General features: G+C 34.6%; 2 protein-coding genes across 2 annotated transcripts; both read left to right on the forward strand.

Moving 5' to 3' along the window:
* The first annotated feature begins 7,308 nt into the window (after positions 1–7,308).
* LOC131624869 (uncharacterized) lies at positions 7,309–8,992 on the forward strand. The gene is made up of 5 exons (XM_058895789.1): positions 7,309–7,574; positions 7,703–7,881; positions 8,276–8,336; positions 8,437–8,486; positions 8,783–8,992. The coding sequence occupies exons 1-4, from the start codon at positions 7,415–7,417 to the stop codon at positions 8,451–8,453; spliced, it is 417 nt and encodes a 138-aa protein (XP_058751772.1). The 5' UTR covers positions 7,309–7,414; the 3' UTR covers positions 8,454–8,486; positions 8,783–8,992.
* A 658-nt stretch (positions 8,993–9,650) lies between these two features.
* LOC131624873 (uncharacterized) lies at positions 9,651–10,394 on the forward strand. Its single transcript, XM_058895793.1, has one exon. It carries the CDS (start codon positions 9,651–9,653, stop codon positions 10,392–10,394), a length of 744 nt encoding a protein of 247 aa, XP_058751776.1.
* Positions 10,395–12,109: the final 1,715 nt, after the last annotated feature.

The following is a 12,109-nucleotide window of genomic DNA, read 5'->3' on the forward strand; positions in this document are numbered from 1 at the left end:
TGTGCTTTGGTCGTTCTTTCATCAGTTAGCATGTGGTGCTAACTCATTAGACATAGTAAAAAATAAATAATTAGTTCAAGAATTCATTATATTACATTAAAACTAGAAGAATTTAGAGATTATCTTTAATCGACAATGAGGTTTTCTTTTCCAAATGGTTAGAGTGTGTCTCTAATCAATTATGTAAAGGCCAGAAGCAATTTTACAAAAGATTTGGAATAGATGGATATTTGAAAATAATTTTTAGTGTATGTGTGCATTGCCTTAGTACTTAAAGAATTCATCTTGCTTAGTTTGCACACTACTTATCTAAACAGAATTAAAAAATAAATAAAGTATTAAACCAAGCAAGCTTTCAAATTTTCAATTATTCTCATGTTTATCTTTGAATTTGACTTGACTTTTTTTTCTCTCAACATTGGAACTTGATCAGTTTCATATTTTAATAACTTATACTTTTTATATTCATGATGTTTATGATTAACTTAGATTTTCTCATTCGTTGTCATTAAAACCACATAAGGCTTTGTAGCCCGCACAACTCATAAAACTGTAATTCATGGAATAAAATCCTCATAATTGGCTTGGGTTTTGCTTGGCATAACCTTGAGTCTTAGTGATTGTTCGATGAGACGTCCCTCGGGACTTGAAACACCACTTGTTCCCCACTTCCTTTAAGGTTAGATGACACATCGATTGACAAAGTCCATGCATCAAATCAGCCCCTTTTGAAGACTTTGCTCACAAAATAAATTGGTTTTTCATAACCATATATTTTTGTACCAATATCGAGCTCAAAGAATCATTAAGTACTGATAGATATAAAAAGACAAAGGCATTCCCTCCCTCGGGAGATTAAGTATTAGAGGTGTTCCTAGAAATGTTTTTAATCTTATGGATTATTCGCATTCCTCCATCCATGCGAACTTATTTATTTTCTTTAATGTGAAGAAAAATGGAAAGTTTTGTCGCCAACACATGAGAGGAAACGAGAGTATGCAATAATTTCCCCTTAATTCGTTGCAGTCCTTAATGATGGTTGGAGTCCTTATGTTGATTATCTTTAGGAATTTATATGTGTTGGCATTTATCCCTCTTCTGGTTAACATAAAGCCTATAAATTTTCCAGCTCGAACCCCAAATGAACATTTGATCGCTTCACGCTCATGGTATACTTCCTGACAGAGATCATTATATCTTATAAGTCCTCACATTGATTATTCTCATCTTGATTTTTAATTACCATATCATTTATGTAGACTTTTATATTTCACCCATTATGGTCTAAAAACACCTTTTCATCATTCTTGAATAGGCGGTGTTTGCGTTCATGTGACTAAAAAACATTACCTTATAGTAGTAGATGCAATTGTTGGCCACGAAGGATATTTTGGATGCATCTAAGGGATCCATTTTAATTTTACTGTATCTTGAGTTGGCATCCATGTAGTTTAGCATCTTGTACCTTAAAGACATGCCAAATAGTTTATCTATGTTTGACAGGGGATATGCATCTTTAGAGCATGCCAAAATTGAGATAAGTGAAATCCACACGCATTATCCACTTTGTCGAGGATTTCTTCATCATTTCCATATTAGCCATCCAAGTGGGGTATTTAATCTCGCTGATGAATCTCGCTTCTTTAAGTTTCCTTATGACCGGTAAAATAGCAAGTGTACTATTTTTACCGATGTAGTAATAATGGGAGTAATCCCCAAGTATCGAACTCACGGACTGCGTAGGAAATATAAGTTATCGTAACGATTCAATTGAACAAAAGAACATGGGGGTTTTGTTGTTTGTTTGGAAATAACGATAAATGATAACAAATTAATAGAAAGCGTAAAAATGACTTTAAAACAGTATGAGAAATTATGCTAGGGTCAAGTGTATGAATTGCCTTGCAACAACCTTTAATCCTTGTTTACGAAATATCAGTGTACATGAATTATTACCGAATCTCAAGAGTTATCTTCCCTAATTCCTTAGCGGAAAACCTTTTGATACTGTCTTGTATCCTAATTCCTTAGCAATTCAAGAAGTGATCAAGCGCAATATAATTTATCAAGATTATTACGGTTACTACGGAGAATCCTCATTCCTAAGCAATAACAACCGTAATATTATTGTGCAAACAACGATAAGGTGGTTTGTCCGACCTAACCCTTAACCGTAAATCAAAAATCTATTTGTCCAATAGATAAAGCAATAAGCACTTTGCACAATCAAATAAGTTCACACACATAACGATTTCATAACATAAAGGAAATTAGGTTCATTACAATAGCAATTCAGGGACACCCCCTAACAAGTAAATAGTTTAGCTACTCATGGCAATTGTTAAGATAACAGATATTAAGGATGAAGACATTACAATAAGATGAATAGGAATTGATCTTCAATTGCGGATGCTCTTGAAGATTTCTTCGCTTCAAACCCTAGTGCTTCCAATCCTCTTTTCACGTTCTCCGACCGTCAAAAAGTGATTTTCTTCTTTCCAAACAGTGACTAAATACCTCACAGCAAATATTCTCATACGAAAAGTCCATCATACCCTTACTTAAGTGACAGATTTCATAAGTTAAAAATCAGAATTTTTCTGCGCACATGTCTGACACGGCCGTGTCATGGGACACGGGTGGCCGTGTCAGACCCCTGACTTCTTGGTTCCAAGATTTCTCAACTTTTTCACTTCAGCATGTCTGACACGGCCGTGTCATGGGACACGGGTGGCAGTGTCACAACTCTGTCTTCTTGGTTTTCATATTTTCAAGTTCTCGAATCATGCCCTGTATCTGCATAACTTAAAACACTACCAACACAAGATCAAAAGCAATGGAAAAACAACAAAAACTAGAAAAAGTAACACACCAAATTCAAATACAAAGGTAAACAAAACTAATTAAGAACTAGACTAAAACGACTTAAAATACCACCGAATGAAGTGCTTTTCCATTGATTCGAACATAGGAACAAGGTGAAATTGGTGGCCGATCACAACCCCAAACTTAGCTCATTACTTGTCCTCAAGTGATGGACGAGAAAACAAGAGGACACCTATGAATTTTTCTATTCTCCACAACACAACTGATGCTTCCACACTTGATAATTACTCCGTGTCAAAGTGTTCGATCCCCCTCCCCGAACTTTTCCGTTGTACTTCAATTTTGACTCATTCTTTTACCTGCAAGCTCAATCACACTCTCACAACTTCTCTCGGGGTTAAGTGTTTCACTCGCTCATCAAGGCATACATATCTACTCTTTGTTTTGTAAACATTCTAACATACTTCCACAATATCAACAACACACACTTTTAGAGGACTTATGGGTTGTAACGGGGCTTGGGGTAGGTAGGATAAACAAAGAAAGTTGGTACTGTGGTTTATGGTTCGGTATTAACTAATTAGTCTGATATCTTTTTGCACATTACATCATGTTTGGGGTGTTTAGCGCTTTTTTCGCTTTCCGGACTCTTAACTTCTTTACATGATGGCAAGTGTGTATCGAAATCATTTTTTTCTCATTTTTTTTTTCACAACACATCTCTTTTCATGTGTTCTTTTTCTTTTCTTTTTCACACTTGCCTCATTCTTTTGTCACCGGACTTGGTTACCCCAAACTTAACTTTTTCTATCGGACTCGGACTTATAGTTAACACCAAAAATAAAGGAAACAAAAGGGATTGTGAATACGAAAAAGAAAACATGGATGATGGTTTAAGATGGTTACAAAGGATGATAAACAACAAGGTTGGGTGCGAAAGGCTCAGGGTTAAAGAGAAAAAAAATAAATGCCTCAGTGTGTGTGATCGATGTGTGTACTATATGAAGAACAAATGCAAAATTAGAGTGATGATGCCATACCCGATGCTCTCTCATGATGAATTGAAGTGTTTGGCTTTATATATCCTCACAGGTTTGGCATTGCATACAGGTTCAAAAATGGTCTCCATTTTGTACAACTTCATGTTCGGTTCGGGTTGCTCTAAACTCATTCACTTGGCACCATCAAGTTGCGTCTAGCATTTTTCTCCAGTTGTGCCAACTTTCACAGGTGTCCCGGATGCCAATTTAAGATGCGTCTTTTCCCTTTTTCACCTTAATTCCCATGATACTTTCCTCTGGAATCACATTCATCCTGGTGCACAGAAAACTCAAAACACACATAAAATAAGGAAATAACAAAAACGGAAATAACATTAAATAACTTAAAACGAAAGAACCTCCCCCACACTTGGACTTAACATTGTCCTCAATGTATAAGCAAGCATAAGGGAGACTTACAGTTCTCACTGAGGCGGAGGTGGAGGGTTGATAGGGGGCCCACCACAAAGAAAATGAAATTTCACCAAAAATCAGCGCCCCTGCCTGACACGGCCGTGTCACGTGACACGGGTGGCCGTGTCAGGACTCTTCCTTCCTTCCAAAAATGAGTTTCAAAAATAAAATCCTCCATGGTTTGTGACACGGGCGTGTCACAGGACACGGGTGCCCGTGTCAGACCCCTGAATTCCTCCAAATTGAATTGTTTTCTCAACTCGCTTCTCGTTTCGCAAGAGACACACTATTTGTACCTACATAATAAAATGCAAAAACACATAAAACTTATTAAAAAGAAATCCCGTGGGTTGCCTCCCACGAAGCGCTTAGTTTAACGTCGCATGGCTCGACGGTCCATTATCCTTTATTAGGGAGGGTACTTCCTCCTCCAAACCTGGTTGCTTGTCACCTCCGCAACCACGAACTCAGGAAGACGAAAAGCATGGACCACTTTTCTCTTCAAATCATTACCCACCTTCATCTCCTCACCTTGATTTTCCTCTTTCTTCTTCTTCTTAACTTTTTGAATGAACTTAGGAATTATGACAGATGCATGCGATAAAGTCACCTCACAGACTATGCTTGAGACTTTTTCTAGGAGAGGTTTTGGACCTTTGCTCTCTCCTTCAGTTTTAATTGTGCCAACCGAAAGTTTATTATTTCCATCTGCACTATGCTTATTGACTTCCAACACCTTCAATGTTACCTCTTCATCAAATGACTTTACCGTCAGTGTCCCTTTCTCAATATCAAAATTGCAGCGACTAGTAAGCAAAAATGGTCGACCGAGAAGGATAGGAGTTTCTTCATCTTCGGGAATGTCCATGATGTGGAAATCAACTGGAAAGATAAACTTACCGATCTCTACTAATACATCTTCAGCTATACCATATGACTGCTTAATGGTGTGATCAGCAAATTTCAATTTTGTCCCACTCTCGCTTATCTTTCCAATGTCAAGCTTTTTGAAAATAGACAATGGCATTAAACTTACACTAGAACCAGAATCAATTAGCACCTTCTTGAACGTTCTATCATTGATAGTGCAAGGAATTGCCACTGCTCCAGGGTCTTTCTTCTTGGTTGGAATCCTCCTTTCTGGCGAGACTCTACCACACTTTTCGATTCTAACTTTCAGCTCATCTCCCACTTGTTTCTTCTTAGAAATTACCTCTTTCATAAATTTCTTGTACAAAGGCATATTCTCAAGTGCTTCAAAGAAAGGTAAGTTAATCTCTAACTTCTTGAACATTGCAGCAAACTTCTCAAAATCCTCCTCTAGGACGTTGAAAATGGGGGTACCTATGATCATGTTGTATGATGAGGGTGCGTTCACATCGAAGTATATGACTTTTATGGATTTAACATTCCCTTACAATCTAAAAATGGTTCTAATGGAGATGTAGCCTCAGGCTTATACTTATTCGCACGATAAGCCCACCAAGGAGCCTTTAAACGGTTGTACGTGTTCCATTAAAGGATATCTAATTGACATATAAATCATGATGACCATGGGATTATCTTCGAGCGCTAGGATTCCAACGTGTTTCTAGTGTAAAAATTTGAATTTCAGCATTGAAATGGATCGAGGTTTTTGGACGAGTATGCGATGTGCATAACTTAGCCATGTCATATCTTGGAGGCATATCTTTTGCATAACCTTCTTCCTCTAGTTATCCACGTGTCTCTCCTTTGGTTCTTTTTCTCTTATAGGATGAGGACTTCTAAGCATGATGTGCCTTGAAGATTGTGATCTCAGTCTAGAGTCGTACAATGCGCCATGGACAAATCTTCTCATGTGCCTGTTTTGGATGAGGCACTTTATCTCTTTTTAGCTGGTTTCAATTGTTTGTGTGGTGATCGTTGATCTTATAATATTTACACCATTTATTGGACTCTTTTTCCATTACCTCTTACTATATATGGGGCTGGAGGTTTAGGGATGACTTTAGTATGGAGCACATCCCACCATATTTTTTTTATATGAATAGCGCATCTCAGATCTTGACCAAGAGACGTCGAGGGTATATGGGCTATATACCCTCCTTTTCGTTGTCATCTAGTTATTTTTGTTGTGGAGTGTTCTATATGATATTTTGTACGGTTTCATTCAAAAGACGTAACTCTTTCATAGGGGCTCACATCTCTGCTATGGCATCTAGATCCTTGTTAACAGAGGCAACCCTCACCATTGTGGAGTAGTGATAGGCTGCCATAACTTCTTAAGATAGAGTATGGTACACATTAGTTTTACTAGACCTAATGGTGAGTGTCAAATGTACTTGCAGAAAGTATAATTGTAGAGACACTGTTTGCGATAAGCGAAACTAGTGATCTTTTAAGATTAATGGTATATTAATTAAATGACGATTTAATCTAGTGGTCTTCGATTATAAATAACGATTTACAATTTCTCAAAACATGAAACTTACAAGAAAAACATGGCCAAACAACTATGATTCTTTAAGATTATCAAAAAAAAAAAATTTATGATTCTTTAAAAAAAATTAAAAAATATGCATAAAATGATAGAATATCTTTGTGGTCATCAAAGATAGGAAACAGTGTCAATAGTCAATACAAAACACACACATGCAAGTCTCACTACACACGGAATGTTACTTTTGCCTCCAAGACAAAATAAGTAAATGATGCATGGTCCCAACCAATAGATAACTACTATGCCACACATGTGGCTTTGTTCTTACAACTAATATAAAACAAGAAACAAGAGAAATAAAAATACAGTGCAATAATGATTCTCCTCGTGTTGTTTCTTCTATTTCCTCGTGGAAAAGTAAATTTAAATTCCACGTCAAAATGAGTTAATACATACAACTCACACTTTATTGTAAGACTTATATGTTTTTCTCTATTTCCATTTTCTTACTCTCTTCTCTTCTATTACGGTTTCTCTTCTTTTGTTCACCTTCTCTTTCTTCCAAATGAAAACATAATTGTCCTTTCCTTGTTTTTAAGGTATTTTATATCAAACAATGGTTGGAAAATCTGTCTATAAATATCAAACACTCTCATTATGGTTTATATACCAAGAGTTGAAGTAGTGATTTTGATAACAATGTAATAAGAAAATGGAAAGAAAAAGTAACCAAAATGATTCTTCTTCTTCTTCTTCATTTGTTTCTGAGCTCTCTGGCTCCAAAGAGACACACTCATCTTCTTCTCCATCCCCTAATGAAGTGAGAGACAAAGCTAACAAGGAGAAATGGGACTCTATACTTGGAACACCTGGTAATATACATACACTCTTTTAGACTATGCTTTTGTATCATTTTTTTGAGTTAGATAAAGGTATAAAAAATCTTTGAATTTTTGTTTCATATAATTATTTTTTTTTCTCACTTTTCACATGAATATAGATGTCATTTTCAAGGCCTGTGGTGGTGGATCTCAGAAAACACAAACTCATGAAGACAAGACTTCCATCTATCAAGATCAAAGAATTGAACCATGTAATCTCAGCTCATCAATATTTTATGGTGGCCAAGATATTATTCCTCATGCTCAAAATATTCAAAATGAAGAGAAAAACTTATGGGTAAGTGGTAATATATTTTTTATTTTTTCAATTTTTCACATAATATAAAAAATTATTTTTTTAATTTTCCATATATCAATTAAATTTAAATTAAGAGTCAGAAATTGGGATTTTTATTTTATTTTATTATATTAAGCAGAAAAATAAATATATTATTTTTTAAAAATAGATAATACTTAAAAAAGTCTTATAATCGGTCTTATAATGTCAACCAATGGCGACCATATACCCTGGCAAATTATACTGAAATTTTTTAATTAATTATATAATATAATAGATTGATATATTTTTATTAGATAATAGTATAAAATAAATTTAAGGTATGAGTGCATCTCCATTAAACTCATTATTTTATAGTATCAGAATATCTAACATAATATATTTTGCATAACAGGCCAAAAATGTTGGAGAAGAAGATGATTTGGGAATTGCTTCAAGAGGAGACTGGTGGAAAGGTATGTTGTGTATGATATTGTCTAAAAGTTTCTCCTATATGATATGACTTAATATTAACATACTCATTATTTTATTGTTTTATTATCTTTTCATCTGTAGGGGGGCTCTATTATTAAAATCATCATTGTCAGCACTATTATCTCTACAAGGTATATGATGCAGCAGTGGATCCTTGTATTTTAGTAGAGAATAGTAAGAACAGTCTCTATAAGTATAAGTGATGATGACTTTCACATTGCCACATTTTCATATGCCATATGGAATAATAATTCCAAAAATTAAAAGTACATTAATCAGAATCATAAGTTGATGATTCTTAATTAGAAAGTGTAATTATATATACTTATTAATATTTTATATAATTCTAGTTACTTTTTCTTCTTACTAAATAAGTTTAAATTTTAATTTTAGTGTCATATATTCATTATTTGATTTAATATTGCAGGTACATAGAGCGAAAAATCAAGTTATGTGGAAGCTGAACAACGAAGGAATGAATATGAATTTGCAATTAATCATTTGTGGAACTTTGTATTGTCATCTATCTTGAATAATGTTGAAGTTATTTTATTTTATGAGAAAATCTCTGCTTGTTGGATTCATCTCTACGTTGAATTTTTCAACGATGACAAGATTTTTATTGGAAAAGGTTAAAATACAATAAAGAGAAAAAAAAATAGATATACTATCACTTATGATAAATTATATTTAGACGGTCAACAAATACTAGCTACTCCAACACTAAAATAAATTAGAAAAAATCAAATAAACATATTAACATTGATAAACATAATAAATTGCAATTGTTTGGGATCAAAGAGCCCGGGTCCACAGAGATACAACATTGTGTTCATAAGGAATTGTTGGTACTTCCTTAAAGAGAATTTTGTTAGATTTTTCAAGGACTTCCACTGTAATGTAATGCGAGGTTATCTAAATCTTTTTCTTCATCTTTTTTAACACTATTAACGATGGTGTCTGAATTTTTCAAGGACTTCCACAGTCAGACCTTAACGATTTTAGGTCTATTTGCTTGGTTGGACGTGTCTACGAAATCTTGTCTAAACTGCTAGATTCTAGACTTAAAAGAGTGTTACATCTTTTGATATCTCATTGTCAGACTGCATTTGTGTCGGGTAGACAGTTGTTGGACGGTGTTTTGGTGGCTAATGAGATACTGGACTATGCTAACAGAACTAAGAAGGAATGTGTGATGTTCAAAGTCAACTTCGAAAAAGCCTACGACAGAGTAAGTTGGAGTTCCTTAGGTATATGTTAAAGAAAGTGAATTTTGGAGAACCTGGATGAGTTATATGGAGGCTACTACCTTTTATAGCAACCTATCTATTTTGGTAAACAACATCCTTACTAAGGATTTTGAGGTTGGAAGGGGTTTAAGGCATGGAGACCTGTTATCTGCTTTTCTTTTTGTGATTATTGTTGAAGGCCTTGCTGGTTTGGTTAGAAAAGCGTTGGAAATAGGAGAATTCAATGGCTTCAATATTCATGATAGTTGCAACGTTGAAATTCTTCAATTTGCCGACGATACTTTACTAATAGGTGAAAGGAGTTGGAAAAATGTTTGGTCCATCAAGGAAATTTTGAGAGGATTCAAGTTGGCTTCCAGTTTGGGCGTTAATTTTCACAAGAGCAGAATCATAAGTCTGAATGTTAGGTCTCACTTTTTGTACGTTGCAGCTAATTTCTTATCATGCAGGTTGGAATCTAAAGAATTTACCTTTTTCGAGATTCCTATAGGCATTAATCCTAGAAGAATAAAATCGTGGAAGTTTATGTTGGAAAAAATCAGTTCGAGATTGTCTAATTGTAAAAGAAGAGTGTTATCTCTTGGAGGCAGGATTACTCTTATCAAATATGTGCTTAGAAGCCTATCGATCTTCTTACTCTCGTTCTATAAACTCCGACAAAGATATGGAGAGAAATTGAGAAAATTCAATACAAGTTTTTGTGGGGTGAGAAGGAGGTTAGTAGGAAAATTTATTGGATTAGTTGGGACCAAATTTGCAAACCTCTTCCGATGGGCAGTCTTGGAGTGAAAAGTAACGAAAAATTCAACTTAGCTCTCTTACAGAAATGGAAGTGGAGAATTCTAGTGGAAGAGGAATCGTTGTGGGTGAATATTTTGAAGGTTAGATACGGAGACATTTATCACAAAGTTCTAACAGGAGAGAGTGATGGAAGAAGGACTTCTGAATTTTCTTGGTGGAAAGAAATTATCGTTAGAAAAAATTCGTTGGGATTTGTTTCTACTTTTGCAAGTAACATCAAATGTAATATCGGAGACGAAAATTCAACTTCATTTTGGACGACATCTTGGTGCGCTCCTGAAAGGTTATACGATGTCTATCCAGACCTGTACCATGTGAGCATTAAGAAGTCAGCGGTATTGGCAAGTATGGGAATTTGGCTGAACAATTCTTGGCAGTGGGGCGACTTTGGGATCAAAGGAGATTTGGAGTATATTTCCTAGAACTCTCTGCAGTCCCTTCGACAGTTATTGTTGAATAATTGTCCTATTGAGGGAAAGGTGGATAATCACGTGTGGCAACCGGATCCAATTTTTAGTTACTTTGTTAAGTCAGGATACGACGTAATTTATTCAGTTGCAACTTCTGATGAGATTAATGCATATTGTAAAAATGCTCTTATTGGATTATGGAAAACGTCTGCTCCGTTCAGTGTCAAAGCTTTCGGGTGGAGGTGTTTCCTCAATAGGCTTCCGAGTAAGGATTAATTGCATAAAAGAGGTGTTATTTCTTCTCCCTAATGACTTATCTTGTGTTTTTTGTGTTCATTTTGTGGAAAATATGGATCATGATTTTTTCAACTGTAAAGTGACAAAAGTTGTGTGGCAGAAGGTGAAAGATTGGCTTGGTATCAATAGAAGGGATGAAGGTACAGGTTGGTGCATTTTTCTTAATTGGATCTGTAATGTTAGGTTCAAAAATGTGAAAAAATGGTAAGGAAGGTATGATTTGGTTAGCAGTTGTTTGGAGTTTATGGAACCACATGAATGGTAAATTGTTCAATGGTGAAATTTGCAATTTTTTGGACTTGATTTGGTCGATCAAGTTGAAAGTTAGGAAGTGGTTGCTTATAGGAGATATTCCCAAATCCAACTGTAACTTCTACGAATTTTGTAAGGATCTCATCTATTATTTAGTTTAAGTTGTTGTTGGTTATGAATTTTTCTTTTTCTGGACTGTTGCTAGAGCTGTCAAAATAGGTTACCCAACCCTAAACGGGTCGGCTTTGGTTGGTTGTGGACTTTTTAGGGCTGGGCAAAAAAACTTGTTGTAATATAAGCTCGAGAATTACTACCTAAGCTCGGCCCTAGATGGGCTTCGGGCTATCTAACCTTAAATAGGCTTTTATATTTAAAAAAATTAAATAAAAACTCTGTAATATTTATTATAAATAAAGTTAGAGATTATATTATTTTAAACATAATACATTTTTAAATTTTATATTATCTTTTATAAATACTATAATGTGTTTTTAAATACAATACATGTCTAAATTGTATAAAATGATATTCAGTATTTAACATAAGATAAAAACAATAGAATACAATAAAAGAGTATTGATTATATTAATATATAATGTTTAAAAGAGAAAGATTGAATAGAATAGAGATGAAATTTAGTGAAGTGAGAAAAATTAATGTGTTATTTTTTAGTAAGACAATATGAATATTAATATAATTTTTTTAAAATTTATAGCTATGCGGGCCTAACGGGTACCCACGGTC

Source organism: Vicia villosa, unplaced genomic scaffold, assembly GCF_029867415.1.
Source record: "Vicia villosa cultivar HV-30 ecotype Madison, WI unplaced genomic scaffold, Vvil1.0 ctg.000165F_1_1_3, whole genome shotgun sequence".
Lineage (NCBI taxonomy): Eukaryota > Viridiplantae > Streptophyta > Magnoliopsida > Fabales > Fabaceae > Vicia > Vicia villosa.

Bases quoted from the DNA above. Each gene is read 5' to 3' on its own strand.
- LOC131624869 (XM_058895789.1), top strand. From the start codon at position 7,415: ATGGAAAGAAAAAGTAACCAAAATGATTCTTCTTCTTCTTCTTCATTT. The intron at 7,575-7,702 runs GTAATATACATA...ACATGAATATAG, and splicing joins CTCTATACTTGGAACACCTG to ATGTCATTTTCAAGGCCTGT. The intron at 7,882-8,275 runs GTAAGTGGTAAT...TTTGCATAACAG, and splicing joins ATGAAGAGAAAAACTTATGG to GCCAAAAATGTTGGAGAAGA.
- LOC131624873 (XM_058895793.1), top strand. From the start codon at position 9,651: ATGGAGGCTACTACCTTTTATAGCAACCTATCTATTTTGGTAAACAAC.